The sequence below is a fragment of the Neofelis nebulosa genome, chromosome 17, assembly GCF_028018385.1.
Source record: "Neofelis nebulosa isolate mNeoNeb1 chromosome 17, mNeoNeb1.pri, whole genome shotgun sequence".
Taxonomy (NCBI): domain Eukaryota; kingdom Metazoa; phylum Chordata; class Mammalia; order Carnivora; family Felidae; genus Neofelis; species Neofelis nebulosa.
In genome coordinates, this window is record NC_080798.1 from 61899552 (window position 1) to 61921660 (window position 22109).

The 22109-nt window shown below is 47.9% G+C and overlaps 1 protein-coding gene across 11 annotated transcripts in view; it reads right to left on the bottom strand.

Moving 5' to 3' along the window:
• FANCA (FA complementation group A) overlaps window positions 1-21475 on the bottom strand; it is a 61850-nt gene extending 40375 nt beyond the window's left edge. For 5 of the 11 annotated variants that reach the window (XR_009256271.1, XM_058709579.1, XM_058709578.1 and 2 more), the window contains exons 1-14: window positions 20700-21473; window positions 19742-19851; window positions 19301-19385; window positions 15050-15192; window positions 14822-14917; window positions 12350-12423; window positions 8332-8441; window positions 6388-6470; window positions 5872-5905; window positions 5379-5445; window positions 3707-3819; window positions 1938-2014; window positions 1513-1654; window positions 1042-1175 (exon numbers count right to left, since the gene is read on the bottom strand). Coding sequence is in view for 9 of the 11 variants with exons in the window: in XM_058709579.1 (XP_058565562.1) it covers window positions 1042-1175; window positions 1513-1654; window positions 1938-2014; window positions 3707-3819; window positions 5379-5445; window positions 5872-5905; window positions 6388-6470; window positions 8332-8441; window positions 12350-12423; window positions 14822-14917; window positions 15050-15192; window positions 19301-19385; window positions 19742-19851; window positions 20700-20778 (1347 nt within the window). In the remaining 2 variants the exon portion in view is untranslated. Of the gene's footprint in view, window positions 1-1041; window positions 1176-1512; window positions 1655-1937; window positions 2015-3706; window positions 3820-4635; window positions 5241-5378; window positions 5446-5871; window positions 5906-6387; window positions 6471-8331; window positions 8442-12349; window positions 12424-14821; window positions 14918-15049; window positions 15193-19300; window positions 19386-19741; window positions 19852-20699 lie in introns of those variants that run through there. The other 6 variants (XR_009256272.1, XM_058709581.1, XM_058709584.1 and 3 more) reach the window with 4 other exon arrangements.
• Window positions 21476-22109: the final 634 nt, after the last annotated feature.

The following is a 22109-nucleotide window of genomic DNA, read 5'->3' on the forward strand; positions in this document are numbered from 1 at the left end:
AAACAAAAAACACAATCAACACAGCACTTCCCAAGCATTCCTGTCCATGTGTTGTCCTGAGAAGTGGGCAAAACCCAGGCCAGGGGATACCTGGTTGTGACCGAATCACCTAGGCACAGCAGACACAGGAAACAGGCCAGTGTGACCACAAAGGGTCCCCTGGCTGTGGACACTGCCAACAGCCCCATGTGCGTCCCGTGGGTGCTCCTGGGCCGACAGCCCACTGCTGGGGGAGCACAGGGCTGACCGGAATCAGCTCCAAGGAATAAAAGAACAAAGAAAGAACCCCACAACCACCGTGCTGTACCAGTGCCCCAGGCAGGGGCCAAGCCAGGCTCTCCAGGTGTCTGTGCAGGTGCAGCTAATGCTCAGAACTGGAGGAAGATGGGCTCCCCACAAACCACCACCAACTACACCACCCCAGCAGCATGGCAAGAAAACCCAAAACCTCAACAAAGAACGAGATAGCTTTTTTTTTGGGGGGGGGGGCAAGTAAGGGAGGGGTACAGAGAGAAGCGGGGCTCACCCAGGGCGTGAGCTCATCCGAAGTGGAACTCGAACTCACGAACCTTGAGATCATGACCTGAGCTGAAGTCAGACACTTAACTGACTGAGCCACGCAGGCGTCCAAATTAGATAGCCTTTTAAATGACAGATTTACACACACCCAACCTTCAAAGTTGATGTCTGGAAGATGCCTTCTCAGAGGCGAGACTCGGCAGGCCGTGCACAGCTGCACAGATGTGGTGGAAACAAAGAGAAGACCCTGCAGAAGGTGAGGGGCACCCTTCTGGGATGAGCACACTGTGCCAAGAGCAGCGGGCACATTTGTTTTCCTGGTTTCCTGACCGCACTCCCGTGCTCGGAGACCTGACTGGGCAGGCAAGGAGGCCATGAAAGGAGGGAGCAAAGCCCAGACAGAGCAGCACGGGGCTCCAGCGGGGGGAGGGCGGGGAGAGGAACAGACCTGACCCACAGAGTGCGTCTGTTCCTAGGACGGCGAGTCAGAGACCCAGCAGTGGCTGCTGGGGGGCAGCTCACCTGGAACCAGTCTGCATAGGACGGGAACACAGATGGGCCCTCCAGCGCAGCCTGACGCACAACCAGGAACGCAGTGACCATGCTGTCCAGGTCGCAGTTCTCGAACGCACGGGCCAGCAATCGGGCCACCCAATCTAGGAGGGGATGACCACAGTCACAGTTGGCAGACAAGGGCATCGGCAAAGAAAACGCAGACATCCCGCCAGGGATAGGGCACGGCAGTCAGGAGAACACGCGCGCGCAGTGCCCAGTTCAAGAGCCGGGGTAACGAGTGACCCCAAGAGCCAAACACTGATCACGGGAGGCTGTAGCAAGCAGATCGCCACCACGGGAGGCGGACCAAGGGCACAGACAAAAAGACACAGGGCGCCATCGAGGCCGGTGAGCGGAGCCCACATTCCACGGACAGGCTCACCCACCAACTACAGGACACGCACGCACACGCAGCGCACGGCTCCCACCCAGGTGCACCTTTAACCAGCTGCTGCGCCTCGGGTAAGCAGATCACCAGTGTGGACACACAGGAGAGCACATGCCGCCAGTTCACCTCGTGTGTTTCCAGAACTTCCTGCAAATGGCCAACTAGCTCCTCTGGACTTAGCATCGTGAAGAGCTGAAAGGAGTGTCCAAACAAGCCGCGCGTCAGGCGGTGGGGCCTCAGCTCCGTCCCACTTCCCGTCGGACACGACGTGGGGTCGACACGGCGACACGTGTGGCCAGGTGAGGAGGTGCTCTGCCCAAGCGAGACGTCCGGTCTCGGGGCCCCCCGGGGTCCAGGTGTGGATGGTGGGGCCCACGGAGCCCCCTGGCCTCTCTCCCCGGGCTGGGGAGAGAGGCTCGCGGCAGCAGCGCCTCCTGGCACAGGGGGCATCAGGTCTGAGCGCGGCGACACCCACCCTGCGGTACAGGCCGGTGAGCAGAGGGTGGGTCTTCGCAAAGCTCCACTCTTTCTGCATCTGAACAGCATCAGAAACTTCATTCAAGAATGAGAAGAGACAAAGAGGTCAAGTCAGTAATCATGAAAAGCTGTGCCTTGGCTCAATGTCAAAAAAACCTGGTTTAATCTGCATTTTTCAATTATTACCTGAGTTCACCATTTCCCTGTTTTCCCCATTTTCTATCAAATGCTTTTATCGTTGGCCCAGCTCCCTGCCGGTAATCTTCATCATATCTGCTATGTTTTCTAATCTATTAGTTACATTTTAACTTTGCTCCTTCTACACCCTGTGTCATTAAGCAATCACTGAGGACACTGTTGAAAGGGTAGCTAACTGGAGCAGGCTCTTCAGAAAGTATAACACAGCACCTGCTGGAAACATCCCTGCATCCCTCCCTGGGGCAGGACCTCCCCCGAGGACACACCGCTGCGGGAGGAACACCCCTCCCCCCCAAGACACGCCGCTGCTGGAGGAACACCCCTGCCCCCCCCCCCCCCAGGACATACTGCTGCTGGAAGACCTCTCCCGTCCCCTCAGGACACACTGCTGCTGGAGGAACCCTTCCCCCCGCCCCCCCCCAAGACACACCACTGCTGGAGGAATCCCCCCTCCCCCCGAGGACACACCACTGCTGGAGGAAGCCCCCCCACCGAGGACACACAGCTGCTAGAGGACCCCCCCCCCCCCCCCCAGGACACACCGCTGCACATAGAAAAAGCCTACTGGGCAAGGTTTTCATTTTCACCTCCTGAGTACCAGTGAAAACTTGCAAACACTGTCACTGAACAGATGGTGACACCAACCACAGGACACCCATTGGAGAATGATATGCTGTTAACCACTTTTAAGAAAAGCATATAGGGGCCTGGGGGGCTCCAACTCTTGATTTCAGCTCAGGTCATGATCCCACAGTGGTGGGATCAGCCCTATGTCAGGCTTTGCACTGACAGTGTGAAACCTGCTTGGGATTCCCTGTCTCCCTCTCTCCCTGCCCATCCCACACACGCACTCGCTCGCGCTCTCTCTCTCTCTCTCTCTCAAAAAAAAAAAAAAAAAAAAGCAGCAGCATGTAATTACAACTGAATCTTGAACAGCACGGATTTGAAAAGTGTGTGGGTCCACTTACATGCAGTTTTTTCCTGATAAATACAGTGTAATACCGTACATTTATTCTCTCATGATGTCTGAATATTATTTCCTCCAGCTTACTTTACCATAAGAACACAGTACATAACACATGTACCGTACAGAATCTGTGTTAATCAACTGTTTCTGTTACCTGTAAGGCTTTGGTCAACAGTAGGCTGTTAGGAGTTAAGTTCTGAAAAGTCCAAAGCTATACGCAGATTTTCAACTGCACATGGGGTCAGGGTCCCTAACCCCACATCATTCAAGGATCAACTGTGCATAAGAAAACGCTTATATGATTTATTAAAACAAAACCTAGTAATTCACTCTGATAACTAGATTTTCATGATCTACTGAGAAAAGACCACAAGAAAAGTTTTGCGTTAAAGATATTTCTATTGTGGTGACAATATGGCTGATGCGTGACAGTTCTCCTTCCCGTACTTTGTTAGTACTGAGCTTTTTTAATGAGCATGTGTAACTTTCAAATGAAGACATTCGATGATAACGTGTCCTCATGCTCTCGAGCCGTCTCAGAGTCCTGCCATCTGGGCCCAAGCTCCCATCGGGAGCCAAACAACCTGGGCTCTGGAACCTACCTCTCAGCACAGGCTTGTGGGTTAGCACCTGAGTCAGAGTATGACTGAAAAATCTCTTAGGAGAATCTGTCGAAATCATTCTGTCATATGTGTGTCCACAGAACACGCCGAACCTGCAAACACAACATTCAGAGGCGCTCAGCAAAAGAGGGGCCCTCCAGGGTCCCGGCCGTGCCAACAGCTCATCAAAGGCTACTTCTGTCCAGCAAGGCTGCACGGACCTCGAGGCCCCCAACTCTCAGCTCAGGGGGCGCAAAGGTTCGCCCTTTCCAGAACCCTGAAACGTTCACTCTGCCAGGCCGCTGTGCCACAGACTCGAAATGGGAGTCTGGAGAAGTGTGGGTCTAATAAGAAAGGGACCGCCCATAGAGCAGAAAAGCCAGAAAGGGATCGGAATGACCTCCGCAAGTCTGGGTCAGTGCACAGCAATCTGCAAATGTTACAAGGCCTCAGCCTCCCCATCTGTGAAATGGGAACCAGGGGCCAGCAGAGCCTTGGCCAGGCTTGTGCAGAGTGCCTGGCACACAGACATTCAGATGCAGCAACGTTTCCCGGAGCTGATGAAGCCTCATGACACGACAAGGAAGGAAGAGCAGCGGGCAAGGGACATCACTGACAGGTCAGGAGGGACAAAGGGTGATGGGGCTGCCTGACAGTGGAGCCCTGAGGGCAATTCACTGTGCCAGCGTCAGAACTGCTGACAGCCGTAGCCAGCTTCTCAGGCGGAAGACCAGCCCCAGTCAGGCAAGCAACGAGGAGACACCGAGCAGAAAGGGTGGCCTTCCGGAGGGCCAGACTGGGATGCAAACCCCCGTGTGCCAGGAAGCCTGGCTGCCCGGACCAGGGAGGGAGAGGGGTCTGCTTTTATCGTCAACACTGGCAACTAATTAAGAAACTTAAAAAGAAACAAACATATCAACAGTCATTACCTAACTCTCGGGACAGGAATCTGAGCAATCCAGTCAGGCATGTTATAAAAGCAGAAAATGCAGAAAGCAAAGCAGTGTTGGTTGTACAGAGTTTAAGCACTGAATGACACAGCATGTCGGAGGGTCACGAGAATTACTAGAGAACAGGCAATCAAGAGCCAAACAATGAAAGAACAGAGGGTTTCCCAAGGCCTGGGAATGCTGGAAAACTCTCCTGGTTTCCCAGGAAAGAACCGACTTCCGGGCTGGCCTCATCCCACATTACTTTGAAGCAAACCCAGACACCCCAACAACCACTCCTCAACGTGAACTACCAGAGAGCCACGCAGCGAGAAGGCTAACGTGGCAAATCCCGACCACGGGTGAATGTGAGTGCCGGCTTCAGGGCGCACCGAGGGTTTGGTGGCCAGAGGGCATGGGCAGGGAGGCACGAGGGGAGAGCCGAGGCAGTGAGAAGGTCGCTCCCGGAGTGTCCTACCGCCCGCCACGACCCTCAGGGATCCGGGCTCACACCAGGTGACGGAGGATTCCCGAAGAAAGGGGGAATCTTGAGAGGGAGCAGGCGGACCAGAGGGTTTCTAGCGCTTTCCAGCGGTCGTCCTCACCTGATGTTGTCACAATGGCAGAGAACGTGTTCAGGAACCAGATGTTGATCCTTCGGGACTGTTTCAAATACCTAGGACCTTTAAGGCAATAGGCACTATCCCCTGAGCACACCCAGCAGGCCTGCTCCCAGGACTTACCAGCACTTCACCACCTTGTGCTGTGGGGACCCATCCTGTATGCCAGCGGCCAAAGCCTCGAGAGCGACTGAGGACAGATGGTGGGAACAGAAAACACATCAGCTCACCGCCACAATCCATCAAAAACGACCCCCAACCAGTACTAGTGGACGAATCAGGTAATGCATCTTTGGAGAAACCTCCTCCACCTCCAGATAACAGACCGCCGAGGCCTCCTAGGTCCCCACATGGCACAAGTCCTCCCCACGCATCCCGGTGGTACCCGAGACGTAAGCCTTTTAAATCAATCAAAACACATAGACAATAAAAGGCTTCCCTAATTAACCGTTACACTGGTTGTCATTTGTAGCTCTGGAGATTAAGTGCAAAGCCAGGAGAGACCGTAGAGGGTCAGTTCAGGTGAAGTACTTGAAATGCAAAGGCAGGAAACCTTGAGAATTCCTAATAAGCAAACGAACTCATGGACAGGCTGGGGCAGGAGCAGGTGACTCACAGATCAGCATTCTCTGAAGTACAACAAATGCGAGCTGTCAAAGCACAAGACAGAAGTCATCGTTAATCACATATGCGTATCACACAAGAAGACCGGTCGCTCTACAGCAAAATGAGAAAGTGCATCCTAGACAGCACCCCAACGCTGGGGAGACCCTGACAGTGAGAGGGCAGACTTTCTGGAAGCATCCATCATGCTCCCTGGGACCCTGGCCCGAAGCCTGCTGGCCTCCCACAGCCCCTGGCTCAGAGGGTTGGCAGAGCTCTGCTGGTGGAAAGTTCTCCCTTCCCTCTCGTCTGAAAGCACAAGCTAGATTCTGGGCTCTCGTGAAGGCCTTCACCCTCAAGAGCTGGATGAGGGAGTAACATTACTCACGGAGCACCTCACGAAAACAAGATTCCCCCATCAAAGCTTATACGCTATAACGTGGGTCAGTCAGATATTAGCCGCTTGTCCAGAAACTTGCATTCCCATAACGAACCGATTCCCAACTCTTCATATCACTTTTCCTCCTACCTGGCCCATCTGTTCAGGCTCCACATTTCTTCTGAGATCCAAGTTTTTCTGAAATCCTCTCAAAACAAACATTTGCACAAGATCTGAAAGCCACAAAACCCAAAAACGTCAACGCACTGTAATCTTCAAATAGCTGTGGATGACACAGAGAATCCACTTTCCAGGGTCTGGAGGATGAGGACCCACAGGAGGCGTCACCCTACACACAAGCATTCACCAGCCCAACCCACAAAACCCTTCCTGAACCAGACTGTGCTCTTTGCCACTCTATTTGAAAGGGAAATTCTTATCATCCATCAAGTTTATGGAAAGGATTTTACTCTTAAACAAAAAAGTAGCATCTGGGACATCTCGCTGGCTCAGTCAGTACAGCAGGTGACTCTTGATCTCGGGGTTGTTGAGTCTGACCCCCACATTGGGTGTAGGGATTACTTAAAACTTAAAAAAAAAAAAACCATCTAAGGGTTTCATGTGGATTATCTCTCCAGCCAATCTTCTACCCCAAAATATAAGCACTGTTCCAGGAAGACCCAGAAGCATTACATTCAGGAGAATGGGGCAGGAAATGGACCCATAAGTTCTGATAAAATTAAAGGACTGAAATCAAAAATATTTTGTCTAATCTTCAATTTAAATTCTCTGAGCCCAGACTATAGGATTCAGGAATCACAAGGAGCTCACATCCATCACCACGAAAGCTTTAGGAAAAAGGAACATATCTTTTGTGACGTAAAAAAAAATTCACAAGCTACCTGTGTGGAACATTCTACTTCTCATCTAATATGTTGCTTATTTGGAGATTTCATTCCTCAGAATTACTGACAATGGCAAGGCTCTGCTGGCTCAGAGAGCAGCCTAGGACAGGGCCCACCCAAAGGGAAAGACACCCAGAAAAAGACAAGTGTGACAAGAAAACTGCCACTCCGAGCTACTGTCCAGGCAATGGACAGCATGGCGCCCCTGCTCTCACCCAGGGTCGGATGATGATTAGATCAGGCCGTGAGCTTAGCATGCCTGCCACACTTCCTGCTTTGCTTTTCCAGGGCACCTTTTGAAATGGCTACTTAGGGGACGCCAGGGTGGCTCAGGCGGTTAAGTGTCTGACTTGGGCCCAGGTCACGATCTCTCAGTTTGTGAGTCCAAAACCCACACCGGGCCCTGTTCTGACGGCGCAGTCTCCTTGGGATTCTGCCTCTCTCTCTCTGCCCCTCCTCTGCATGGGCTCTTTCTCAAAAATAAACATTAAAAAAATAATAACCACTTAGAGTTGAGCCCATAAAAAGTTGGTGACCTCAGGTCCAATCACTCCACAAGTAACGGGCACTCGTACCCTGTCTCCTGCTCGCTTGTGAACTTCCCTAGCTAACTGCAGCTCTCCTTTTCTGGGATCTGAAAGCAACAATTTCCGTGACTTGACTTCCTTTCTGTGAGCACACTGAGGCTGCACCTCCAATCAACAGGGCCCCGGAGGTGTTCATCTCTCCGGAATGGGAGCTGAGGGGCTGAGGGAGCTCCCTGCAGACCCCGTGTGGTGGCCTTGTAGCTCCTGGTCTGGCAGATCGTAATCTGCGTATTTTAAACACAGTAGCCACCGGCCCCCGACACAGCGGGTCAACAGACGGACTTGGCGAAACCTCCACAAAATTCAAATACGAGCAAACCCAGGCAGGAGGCCTGGGTGGAGATGGTCTCACGCGGTGGTAGCCCTAGATTTTCTTCTAGGTCGTTGGTGCACTGTGACTTAATCACCACATGTTGTGTGAAGCAGGGCTCCAGCTTCACGTGTGTGGCCACTTGTCCCAATACCACTCGGCGAATGGACTGTTTTTCCGGATTCCCATGCCAGGGGTGCGGGGCTGTCCTGTTTCCCACAGACTGTCACAGCAAAAAGCATTCCTGCTGACTTAAAGTTTATCCGTGAACCTGCCCCTGTTGTGAACTTACCAGAAAGCATAGCACTGGCGATGTCATTGTATGGAGATGCTTCCATTTCCTCACACAGAAGGCACAGGTTCCTAAAGAGCCACGCCACTGTGGCCTGCGTGTCAGCATGACTAGGGACAAAGCACACACCATGTGCTCATCATCCCTCGATATCTACCAGGCCGTTTTCTTCCCCGGTCACTTCACTCAGAAGCTGGGGCACAGAGAACGATCTGGCGACCATGTGAGCTATTCCCAGAAGTCACAACAAGCCCAGCTGACGTACACAGGGTATCGAAACAGCTGCTACTGACATTAAAAATGATCATTTTCGGGGCACCCGGGTGGCTCAGTCGGTTAGGCATCTGACTTCGGTTCAGGTCATGACCTGACAGCTGGTTGAGTTCAAGCCCCGTGTTAGGCTCTGTGCTGACAACTGAGATCCTGGAGCCTACTTCGGATTCTGTGTCTCCCTCTCTCTCTGCCCTTCCCCTGCTCATACTCTCTCCCTCTCAAAAATAAATAAACATTAAAAAAATTTTAGGGGCAAAAAAAAAGAAATTTTTTTTAGCGGTGCCTGGGTGGCTCAGTCAGTTAAGCGTCTGCCTTCGGTTCAGGTCACGATCTCGCGGATTGTGAGTTTGAGCCCCACGTCAGGCTCTGGGCTGACAACTCAGAGCCTGGAGCCTGCGTTGGATTCTGTGTCTCCCTCTCTCTCTGCCCTTCCTCCAGTCGTGTTCTGTCGGTCTCTCACTCAAAAACAAAAACATTAAAAAAAAAAAAAAATTTTTTTTTTTTAACGTTTTTAAATAATCATTTTCAAAAAGTTTAGGGGCACCTGGATGGCTCAGCCGAGTCCAACTCTTTTTTTTTTTTTTTTAATTTTTTTTTTTTTAACATTTATTACTTATTTTTGAGAGAGAGAGAAAGACATAGCATGAGCAGGGGAGGGGCTGAGAGAGAGGGAGACACAGAATCCGAAGCAGGCTCCAGGCTCTGAGCTGTCAGCACAGAGTCTGATGCGGGGCTCGAAGTCACCAACCTCCAGATCATGACGTGAGCTGAAGTTGGACGCCCAACCTACTGAGCCACCCAGGTGCCCCGGTTGAGTCCAACTTTTGATTTTGGCTCACATCATGATCTCACAGCTCGTGAGATCAAGGCCCATGTCAGGCTCTGTGCTGCCCACCGGCTCGCTCTCTCTCAAAATATATAAATAAGCTTTAACAAAAAAAAGTTTATTTGGAGTAGCTTACTGCTAATCGAGTACAAAGCAAGCTCAATTAGAGTAAAATAATCAAAAACAAAACAAAACAGCAGCGATTTGAAGCTATGGTGGTCATCGAGGGCATCAGGCACGCACAACTCCATTTGGAGCCTGGACCCAGAAGCAGAAGCAGTGGGTGGGGTGGTGGGAGGGGTCCTCACCAGTCAGACTTGCATTTCTCTGGTGACTAACGACATCTGGCATCTTTTCGTGTGCTTAGCCTTACATGTATGCTCTTCGGACAAATGTCTATTGAAACCCTTGGTCCATTTTTAATTGGATTGTCTTTTTACTGTTGAGATATAAGAGTTCTTTACGCTAGATACTAGATAATCAGATACAGGATTTGCAAATAATTTCTCCCATTCTAGGTGTTGTCTTTTCACGGTCTTAACAGTCTTAAGAATGTTGCACACAAAAATTTTAAAACTTGATGAAGCACAATTTTCCTCGACATTTTCTTTTGTACCATGAATTTTAGGCATCTTTTCCAAGAAACCACTGCCTAATCTAAGCTCGTGCAGACATAACCCTATATTTTCTTCTAGAAATTTTATGGCTTTAGCTCTTATGTTTAGGTCTTTGGTGCACTGTGACTTAATTGCTATATGTTGTGTGAAGCAGGGATCCAAGTTCATTCTTTTGCATGTGTAGGTTCAGTTGTCCCAATACCACTTGTTGAACGGACTATTTTTTCCCTGTCCAATGGTCTTGGCAGCCTTGTCGAAAATCACCTGACATATACGTGTGGGTTTATGTCCGGACTGGAAATCCTATTCCATTACTCTAGGTCTACCCTTATGCCTGCACCACAGCCTAGCTTTGTAGTAAATTCTGCAGACAGGACCTGTGACTCCCCAACACTGTTGTTCTTTCTGAAGGAATTTTGGATAGTCAGGGTCCCTTGTACCTCCATATCAAAATCAGAATCAGCTTGTCATGGGAATGCAAGCTGGTGTAGCCACTCTGGAAAACAGTGTGGAGGTTCCTCGAAAAACTAAAACTAGAACTACCCTACGACCCAGCAATTGCACTACTAGGCATTTATCCAAGGGATACGAGTGTGCTGTTTCGAAGGGATATATGCACCCCCGTGTTTATAGCAGCACTATCGACAATAGCCAAAGTATGGAAAGAGCCCAAATGTCCATCGATGGATGAAAGAATAAAGATGTGGTATATATATACAATGGAGTATTACTCAGCAATCAAAAAGAATGAAATCTTGCCATTTGCAACCACGTGGATGGAACTGGAGGGTATTATGCTAAGTGAAATTAGTCAGAGAAAGACAAAACTCATATGACTTCACTCATATGAGGACTTTAAGAGGCAAAACAGATGAACATAAGGGAAGGGAAACAAAAAGAATATAAAAATAGGGAGGGGGACAAAACAGAAGAGACTCATAGATACGGAGAACTGAAAATCACTGGAGGGGTTGTGCTAGAGGAGATGGGCTAAATGGGTGAGGGGCACTAAGGAATCCACTCCTGAAATCACTGTGGCACTAGATGCTAATTTGGTTGTAAAGTTTAAAAAATAAAAAATAAAAAAAGAATCAGCTTGTCAATGTATGCAAAAAAGCCAGGCTAGATTGTGATGGAGATTAGAGTGAATGTATAGATCACTGCAAGGAAGTGTAGAGAAGGAGTACTGCCATCTTAACAACATTGAGTGCTCCAATCCATGAACATGAAACGCCTATTTATTTAGGTCTTCGTTTCCCTCCATTACGCTTTCGAATTTCTTGTATACAAGTCCTGCACTTCTTTTACTTTATTCCTAATTTAATCGTTTCAATGTTCTTTTTAATGGAATTACTTTGTTTTCAGATTGTTCACCATTCTTGTATAAACACACGATTGACTTGTATGTTGATGTTGTTTCCTGCAACCTTGCTAAACCAGCTTAGTAGCTCTAATACTTGACAGTGTGGATTCTTTAGAGTTTTCTATATGCAAGATGGTATCCTCTACAAATAGTTGTGGGGTTTTTTTAATGTTTATTTATTTATTTTGTGAGGGAGACAGAGAAAGCTTGAGCGGTGGAGGGGCAGAGGGAGAGGGAGACAGAGAATCATAAGCAGGTTCTGCACTGCCAGCACAGAGCCCAATACAGGCCTCAACCCCATGAACCATAAGATCACGACCTGAACTCAAAATCAAGAGTCGGACGTTTAACCCACTGAGCCACCAAGGCACCACTCTTTTATAATTTTTAACAATATTTTATCAGAAGGGCACCTGGCTGGTTCAGACGGTAGAGCGTGCAACTCTTGACCCCAGGGTTATGAGTTTAAGCCCCACTTTGGTGTGAACATTACTTAAAAATAAAATCTTAAAAAAAAAATTATCACATGACATATCTCATACAAAGAAAACGTTACCAGGACACCTGGGGGTTTCAGTCAGTTGAGCATCTGACTTTGGCTCAGGTTGTGATCTCACAGTTCATGAATTCAAGCCCCACGTCAGGTTCATGGCTGTCAGTCTGTCAGCGCAGAGCCCACTTCCGATCCTCTGCCCCTCTCTCTCTGGCCCTCCCCTGCCTGCACTTTCCCAAAAACAAACGTTAAAAAAAAAAAAAGAAAACATGACCAAGTCTGGGCATTACAACAACTTTAACCATAACAAATGTTCTCTTTAAATAATGAAGAGTTTCAGTGATTTTTGGCTTTAACATATAAGTAAGTAATTCATTAGCAGGTTAGATTACAAAAAATAAATCATGTAATATTAAGGTAACATTACATTATTGCCGGTACACTACCTTTCCAGCAGCTCTTGGAAGCTCACAACGTTTTGTATGTGAAGCTGCCACACGACCTCAAGCAACAAAGAACCCTAAAGAAAAAAACCGTACTGTGAGTCCATCACGCGCACACTTCCCCGCAACGTGCAGGCTGCGTACCTGAGCACTGTGCTCTGTGCAGAACTAAAGTGGGGTAACAATCACGCCCTAAGATACACACTGGATCCACTTTGGCTTTAACTCACCAAGTAGGGGCGCCCGGGGGGCTCAGTCGGTTAAGCCTCCGACTCTTAATTTCGGCTCAGGTCACGACCCCAAGGTTCCTGAAATCAAGCCCCACGCCAGACTCTACACTGACAGCACACTGCCTGCTTGGGACCCTCTTTCTCTCTCTCTGCCCCTCCCCCACTCACGTAAGCTCTCTCTCAAAATCAATATTAAAAAAAGTAAAACTAAGGGGCATCTGGGTGGCTCGGTCGGTTGAGTGTCTGACTTCGGTTCAGGTCATGATCTCATGGTTCGTGAGTCTGAGCCTGGCGTCGGGCTCTATGCTGACGGCTCGGAGCCTGGAGCCTCCTTCGGATTCTGTGTCTCCCTCTCTCTCTGCCCCTCCCCTGTTCACGCTCTGTGTCTCTTTCTTTCTCTCAAAAATAAACAAACATTACAAATTTTTACCAAAAAAATAAATAAAAATCAACTCACCAAGCCTTCAGTCACTCACCATTACCATCCTTCACCTCCTGGCACCCTACCCAGTCTCTACTCTAACTTGCTTCAGTGCCTTTCTCCCATGTGTTCCAAAACAGAGACTGGACCTCTCAACATCTGCTCTTCTTAGAACTCTCCAGTGGCCCTTCACAGCTTCCAGAGCAAGGCTGAGACTCTTGGATGCAGCACAGGCCAGCTGTGACCCAGCTTCTGTCCCTCTTGTTCTCTCCTATCCCAGTGAGGTCCTCCCTCCTGGAGCAGACACCCCTCCTCCTCCCCGCCAGGAGACCTCACTCAAGTCAGCTGTCTCTCACTGTCCGCTTCGTCCTACTCTCCACCCAGCAAAATGGCACTCTCCCTTCACACGCCATGCAGCTGCCAGCTCTCTTAGAAAGCCTTTCCCAGAGGTGCCTGGGTGATTCGGTTGAACGTTTGACCCCAGCTCGGGTCACGATCTCACGTGAGTTCAAGCCCAGGCTCGGGCTCTCCTCTGTCAGCACGGAGCCCGCTTCAGATCCTCTGTCCCACTCTCTCTCTGCACCTCCCCTGCTCATACTCCCTCTCTCAAAAACATTAAAAAAAAGCAAGCAAGCAAGCAAGCAAGCAAGCAAGCTTTTCCTAGGGACACCTGGGTGGCTCTGTTGGTTAAGCATCTGACTCTTAATCTCGGCTCAGGTCATGATCTCACTGTTTGTGGGTTTAAGACCCACGTGAGGCTCCACTCCAACAGCAAGGAGCCTGCTTGGGATTCTCTCCCTCTCTCCTCTCTCCCTCTCTCCTCTCTCTCTCTCTCTCTGCTGTCCCCCAGTGGCACATGCATGTACTCTCTCAAAACGAATAAACATAAAATAAAATAAAATAAAATAAAATAAAATAAAATAAAATAAAATAAAATAAAAAAGCAAGCCTTTCCTAACCATCCGATCATGCAGCTGGCACTCTTCCCTGCACACCTGTGGACACCCGTATTCCTGCAACTAGTGGGCATTCAGCTGCCCCTCCCTGTAACTAGTTATCAGTGAGTGCCAGGACCGTATCAATTGCTGACAAATCAGGTGAACTCTATAATGTATGCTGGGTAAGAGAATGGGGGGGAACCCATCAGTGCACCATTACCTGAGTTTTCTCCTACCTTTTCTATATTCTTACTGATCTCATTTAATAACCAAATAATTCCCTTGAGTTCTGTCAACTATTCAAAAATCTGCAAGACTACTGAATTAAAAATGTTTCAAAAAAATAAAACAGATAAGGATCTTTTTTTTAATAATAATTTTTATGGGTGTCTGGGTGGCTCAGCTGGTAAGCAACCAACTCTTGGTTTCGGCTCAGGTCATGATCTCATGTTTTGTGGGTTCAAGTCTCACATCAGGCTCCATGCTGGCAGCATAGAGCCTGCTTGATTTTTCTCTTTCCCTCTCTCTCTCAAAATAAATAAACTTTGGGAAGAAAAAAAAGAATAATTATTAAATTGCATTTTTCTGGTTTACTACACTGTCCTGGAAAACTGTTCATAATTACATATAAGAAGATAGAGCACCATGTGTCTGTGGTACATTCTAGTAAACGGTACTAATTATGGGTGAATACCAACAAATACAGTAACTGAAGGCACTTCTTTCCACCCACAGAGGCATCTGCTGAATGCTTTCATCCCCCAGTCTGTGATTAATGAGACGCTGGCTGGAACCCCTGAGAACATCCAGGGACTCTCTGGACTCGACCCAAACCAAGAGACTACTGGAGAAACCCTGAAAGTCAGAGCCACAATGTCCAATTTACCTGTACTTCCCACAGTTCCTGACACAAGGAGAATCGGGAGAACATACTGTGTGCCAATAAATACTGAGCCACCTCCAACAAGGAAGACAGTTTCTTCTGAAAAGAGAGATTAAATCTTTAAAAAAAGTAATAATAAGCAAACACTTGAAACAACATTAAATGTACTACTTTTCCCAACAGCTCCAGAGCAATGAGTGCGAACAGCGTGCCCATCGCCCGGTGTCTTACCCTTTGCTCTGCACTCAGCAGCACCCTGTGCGAGGGCTCGCCATCAGACACACAGATCTGTGTGATGCTGGAGGCCACCATCCGGCTGGACAGCACTGCCACAGGGACACCCAGCCTTGAAGCTTGATCCCGCAAAGCAGAGCCTTAAAGACAGAACAAAACATGAGGGACACACTACAAAATCTAAAACAGAAGACCTGGCGTTTAAAAAGCCTTTTAAGCTGCAGCCGCCCAGAAAATGGTCTTCTGAAGGGGAGCACAGATCTAGAGGGAAAAACAAGGGATGGAAATAAGACCATTTCGTGACTGAAGCCACACACAGGACAACAATGGTCAGCATTCGAAGCCCACAGTTGCACATGCCAATGTCTCCGTGTGACACAAATAAGGGAGCTTGCCAGATATATTCTTAGAACTTGATCAAAGTTTTCCAAGGAGCACAGTCAATTGGCAACTACGGTGACTCCTGCAATGGGTTCCTGTCTTTGTAATGACTTCAGTGTCAAAACCAGACCTGCTTCCACTGACTTTATACTGATGTTTGGCAAGTGGGTCATTTCCAAATGCTGTGCCACACATTGGTGGGTAGTAGAGACCACAGGTGTGGTCAGCCCTCGGACTGGCAGGTGGAGCCTAGGTGCCGAGCCCACAGGCAGCCACCAGCCTCCTGAGTATCCAGCCTCTGGTCTGCATTCAATCAAGTGAGAACTCCAATCAGCCTAGATAAGGTAATGCCTACAAGCAAACTGCCATCTCATTTATTTGACTTCCAAAACTAGGGGGTTTTTTGTATTTTTTTAAAAAGCTGTAGCACATGCCCATTATCTTCAGGGTTCTGAAAACGCACACCAATATGTAAATTAAAACAATAATAGTTACAAAGATTGCAAATGACGATATTAGAAATCATCAACTATAGGGGATGTCTGGGTGGCTCAGTCAGTTAAGCGTCCAACTTCGGCTCAGGTCATGATCTCAGGGTTCATGAGTTTGAGCCCCAGGTCAGGCTCTGTGCTGATAGCTCGGAGCCTGAAGCCTGCTTCAGATTCTGTGTCTCCCTTTCTCTCTGCCCCTCCCCTGCTCACACACTGTCTCTCTTGCTCAAAAATAAATAAAAACATTAAAATTTTTTTTTAATTATTAATTATAGAGATCAAGAAATAATTCATGGTAGAAGGGAAGAAAATGCTAATTTCTAGCCATTTTTGCAGAGCAAAGGAAACCATCAAACAAACAAAAAGGCAATTTACTGAATGGGAGAAGATATTTACCAATGATATATCTGATAAGGGATTAATATGCAAAACATATAAAGAACTTCTACAATTCAACACACAAAAAAATCCAGTTAAAAAATGGACAGAAGACCTCAATAGACATTGTTCCAAAGAAGACGTCCAGATGGGCAAGAGACACATGAAAAGATGTTCAACATTACTCATCATCAGGGACATGCAAATCAAAAGCACAATGAAATGTCACCTTGCACCTGTCAGAATGGCTAAAATCAACAACACGAGAAACAAGTGTTGACGAGGATGTGGAGAAAAAGGAACCCTTGTGCACTGTTGGTGGGAGTGCAAACAGGTGCAGCCGCTCTGGAGAACAATGTGGAGGTTCCTCAAAAAGTTAAAAATAGAGGGGCGCCTGGGTGGCTCAGATGGTTAAGTGTTCAACTTCAGCTCGGGTCATGATCTCCCGGTTCATGAGTTCAAGCCCCGCGTCGGGCTCTGTGCTGACAGCTCAGATCCTGAAGCCTGCTTCTGAGTCTGTGTCGTTCTCTCTCTGTTCCTGCCCCACTCACATTCTGTCTCTCTCTCTCAAAAATAAAGATTAAAAAAAATTTAAAAATAGAACCGCCCTAAGATCCAATAATTACACTACAAAAAAACTAATTCTAAAAGATATATGCATGCCAACGTTTATTGCAGCATTACTTAAAATAGCCAGAATACAGAAAGAAGTGTCCATCGATGGGTGAATGGCTAAAGATATGGTATATATACAATGGAATATTACTCAGCTACAAAAAAAGATGTTACCATTGGTAACAACATGGATGGATTTAAAAAACATAATGCTGGACATTAAGAAAAAAAGGGGGGGGTGCCTGGGTGGCTCAGTCGGTTAAGCATCCGACTTATGCTCAGGTCATGATCTCACCATTGGTCGGTTCAAGCCCCATGTCAGGTTCTGTGCTGACAGCTCGGAGCCTGGAGCCTGCTTTCGATTCTGTGTCTCCCTCTCTCTCTATGCCCCTCCCCTTGACGCACTCTCTCAAAAATAGACATTAAAAAAAAAAAGAAAATGATGCTAGTAAGTGAAATAAATCAGGAAAAGACAAATACCATAGGATTTCACTCATTTGTGAAATTTAAGAAACAAAGCAAATGAACAAAGGAAAAACAGTCTTAAATACAGAGAATGAACTGGTAGTTACCAGAGGGAAGGTGGGTGGAGGGATGGCCAAAAAGATAAAGGAAATTGGGAACTAAGAGTACATGTATCTTTTTTTTAACTTTACTTTGTTATTTGCAAAATTTTTTAATGCTTATTTTTGAGAGAGCAAGAAACAGAGCGTGAGCAAGGGAGGGGCAGAGAGGGAGATGGAATCCAAAGCAGACTCTAGGCGCTGAGCTGTCAGCAGAGCCCGACGCAGGGCTTGAACCCACGAAGCGTGAGATCATCACCTGAGCCAAAGTTGGACACTTTACCAACTGAGCCACCCAGGCACCCCAAGAGTACACTTACCTCGACGAGCACTCAAAAATGTACAGAATTATTGAATCATTATACTGTACACCTGAAACGGATATAACAATGCATGCTAATTATACTTAAGTTAAAAAAAATTACAAAAAAAAGAGGGGCACTTGGGTGGCTCAATCAGTTAAGCATCCATCTTCAGTTCTGGTCATGACCTCATGGTTTATGAATTTGAGCCCCACATCAGGCTCTGCGTGCTCTGTCTCTCTCTCGAAAATGAACATTAAAAAAAAAAAAAAGAACAGCCATTTCTTTCTGAATTGTCTCCATGGGAAAGTGTCTGTTTTTATTTATAAGGCTTTAATCTTTTTTAAAAATTTTTTTTAATGTTTATTTTATTTTATTTTTTAATTTTTTTTTTTAACGTTTATTTATTTTTGAGACAGAGAGACAGAGCATGAACGGGGGAGGGTCAGAGAGAGGGAGACACAGAATCGGAAACAGGCTCCAGGCTCTGAGCTGTCAGCACAGGGCCCGACACGGGGCTTGAACTCACAAACCGCGAGATCATGACCTGAGCCGAAGTCGGACGCTTAACTGACTGAGCCACCCAGGCGCCCCAAGGCTTTAATCTTTTTTATATAACGACATTTCCTATGTATCATAAGTAACACAACCACTATCTTCAACAGGAAAAACCACTAAAACATTCATGAATTAAGGGTCTTATATTTCTGCAGTCAAGGTTAAGAGCTTTTTATACAAGTTCTTAAGCCTTGATCCGAAATCCATACAAGAAAGTGTGTGGCTAAGCTTGGTTCCCCAGAATGACACATTGTATGTGGAATTCAAATGTAATTATGGCAGTGAAAATTACTATCATTTACCAATGACCTTTGACAATCAATTGTCAACGTAAGTCTATTTGTTTACTATTTGTTTAAGGTTACTCAAAAAAAAAAAAAATTTTTAAATTAATGAATTAGTTAATATTTCCCTGAAGTAAGTCATTTCATAATAAAATGTTAATGACCAGAAAATAATTGAATTTTTTGGTTACTCCCACAGAACTTCCCTGAATCTCATATTCTCAAATTTAAATACCTTGAAATAGTCTCAAACCTGGAAATAGTCTTCTGGTTTCCTGCCTGCTCTCCCCAGCCCAGCACAACTTGTTTTCACCACTTCTAGAAAGGAAATGCACGTTACTGTCCCATGTTTTTCCAAGGGACACTTTGGTTCCTACTGCTTTCTGAGCCCTATGTTGAGTGAAACACTGTTTTTTTATTTCTCTTAATGTTTATTTATTTATTCACTTTTGAGAGAGCACAAGCAGGGGAGGGGCAAAGAGAGAGGGAAAGAATCCCAAGGAGGCTCCGCACTGTCAGCACAGAGCCCGACATGGAGCTTGAACTCACAACCTGAGCCGAAATCAAGAGTCAGACACTTAACCAACCACTTTTGTTTATCAGAAGCAAATCAAGACCACTTTACATAAAGCTCTCCCCTATCTCCATACATTAAGAAAATTAAGTTCTAACTTACCTATGAGTGAACTAGAAAGGTTAGTACAGGCCTCAGGATCAATCAGCTGATTGAGACACAGTGTCTTGCGTGGTGCACCTTCTACCTAGAAACCAAATACAAAGAACTCTACTCTCAAAAGCTCAAGTCGTGTGTGCATAAAAACAATTTGTGTATACAATGCTTGCCTACTGCACTATTCTTAAATATCTCGAGGTAAACATTTTTAAAAAGCGAATCTTACCAAACCTTTTTGAGAAAAACTAAGTTCAGTCTGAAATCACACTTTATCTCCAAAAAAGATGAATGCTCACAACCTTTTTCTCATCGAGTCGACATTTAATGGGTGCTTCTACCAGATGCTCATAAGGCTTTTTCTGGGTCTCTAAGATTATGCCTTGGCTGCACGCAAAACACCCAAACTTAAATCTGCCTGCGAAGGTCGAACCAATTCCCTCTTACCTCGAGCAGAAGGTCATTCAAGTTTAGGTGGCGTCTCAGGAGGTGCACAGCGGATTCCTGTAACTTCTGCTCTGTTCCAGGACTGTACATTTGCCTCTTGACCCTTCCCGCTAAGGGCGAAAACCAGTTCCACAAAATTACAGCACACCTTAAAAACTCATGTAAGAAGACTTGGTGACATTCTAGACCCCCTGATGTGGTGCACCTCGGGGACACATTACTTCGTGGTATTCTTATGAAAAATGCAAATCTAATCATGAGAAAACATCAGACACACCCAACTGAGGGACATTTTATAACATGAGGGACCAGTACTTCTCCAAATGTCCAGGTAAGCAAAGACCCAGTAACTGTCACCGATGGGAGGAAATCTAGACAATTCTCTGCGGAATCCTGGGACAGAAAAAGGATATTTTGGGAAAACCTGATGAAACCCAAGCCTAGGGGTTGATTCTTGTTCAGTCAGGTTACGTGGTTCTGGGAGTAGGCTAAGCTGACCCCCTTACTGTCATCCCGCACTCCTGGACGCAGAGTATTATTAACTCCCTGCCTCCTAGAACCATCTTTCTTGACGTCGCGTTGGAAGGGGGCCAGCCAGCCCCGCGAATGCAGGAAGAACTGGAGATCTACCGGAACAGGGGTCGTTGGGATGGGAAGAGGGCAAAAGAGACGGGAAGTCGGGGGAGACCAGGACCAGGGGGCGGGGGTGTGGGGGGAACAAGACAGGGGGCACAGGACTGGGTATTGAGGGAGAAGAGAACTGGAGGTCGGTGGGACGCGGGCAGGAAGCGGGGGTTCAGGGCGGAGGAGGACGAGGACCGAGGTTCTGGGGAACTGGGGGGAGGCAGGAGGTCTTGGGGGACAAGGAGAAGCCGGGGACCGGGGCGACGGAGGCTAAGGAGATAAGGGGTCTCAGGGTCCGACACCGCCCACTCCCGCAGCCCTGGTGCCCTCTTACCCAGCAGCTCTGTCCACCTCCTCTTGCGACTCCCCAGCCCCGAGGTCGAGGCGGCGCCCTCCACCTGCGAGTCCGACATGGCGGGAACTTGCCATTCCCTCCGCAGCCTCCTGCATCCGGCCCGCGCGGCCTCCCCATTGGCTACGGCCCCCGCGGCCTCCCTATTGGCTGGCGGCTACCCGGCCTCCCCATTGGCCGCCCGGTGCTCGGCCACACTCCGTTGCCCGATGGGGCGAAGGCCTCACGACGCGGCCATCTTGGTGGCGGCGTGTGCCGCCATGTTGGTGGTGGCAAGAACGAGGCAGGTACCCTGATACCTGGAGAAGGGTGATGTCACTTTAGAGTTGACGGGTAGCGGAGCGGATTCAAAACAGCGTCACGCGCGAGAAAACGGTGGCATCCTTGTGCATTATTCCTGCCGAGAATGGCCGGCCGATAGTCATGCCGAAAAACCCGACAAAGCCACAACCGAGGAGACTAAAAAGCGCTGAGCTGTGTTGTTCATCCATCTGGGCGCCCCGGTTCCTGGAGTTGGAAGGGGGCGAACCTACGCGGGCTGCTTGCGGCCCAGTGAGACCTTCTGCAGCGATACAGACAGTCTGAGGCTAGTGCGACTGAGCCCTCCTTGTTAACTTCTATTTGACTTTAATTTAAACGTAAGTGGCTGCAAGTGCCCATGCGAATGGGTCGCAGGTGTTAAAACCTCGAAGAAAGCAGGTCCCCTGGGGCGCGGAATCGTACTGCGTTGCTGCGGCGGCTTTCCCTCGATGCTCTTACCTGTGAGATTCATGGATGTTGTGCTTAGCTGTAGTTAACTTGTTTTCATGGCTGTCTAGTATTCCCTGGATAAAGAAATATATATACACACATATAACTGATAATTTGTATAATTTATTTTCTGTAAATTCTGATGTTTTGAGATTTTAAAAGCCTTTCTGGCTAGGGAGAGACTGCCCCCCCCCCGGGGGGGCCCACAGGAGCCTGCCGTTCCTAGCCACCTTGGAGCTGCCTCGTGTGGCCTTTCACAGCCTGCCATTCCTCCAGTGTCTAGGACCTGTGAATATAATGCAATTTGTTTTTTCCTGAGCCTCTTCGGTCCCCTCTTGTGACCATCTCATAAAGATTACAAAATAGATTTTTTTTTCAGTTAAACCTATGGCAGCTTAAGGTTAGAAATGAGGCCCCGGGGGCGCCTGGATGGCGCAGTCGGTTAAGCGTCCGACTTCAGCCGGGTCACGATCTCGCGGTCCGTGAGTTCGAGCCCCGCGTCGGGCTCTGGGCTGATGGCTCGGAGCCTGGAGCCTGTTTCCGATTCTGTGTCTCCCTCTCTCTCTGCCCCTCCCCCGTTCATGCTCTGTCTCTCTCTGTCCCAAAAATAAATAAAAAACGTTGAAAAAAAAAATTTAAAAA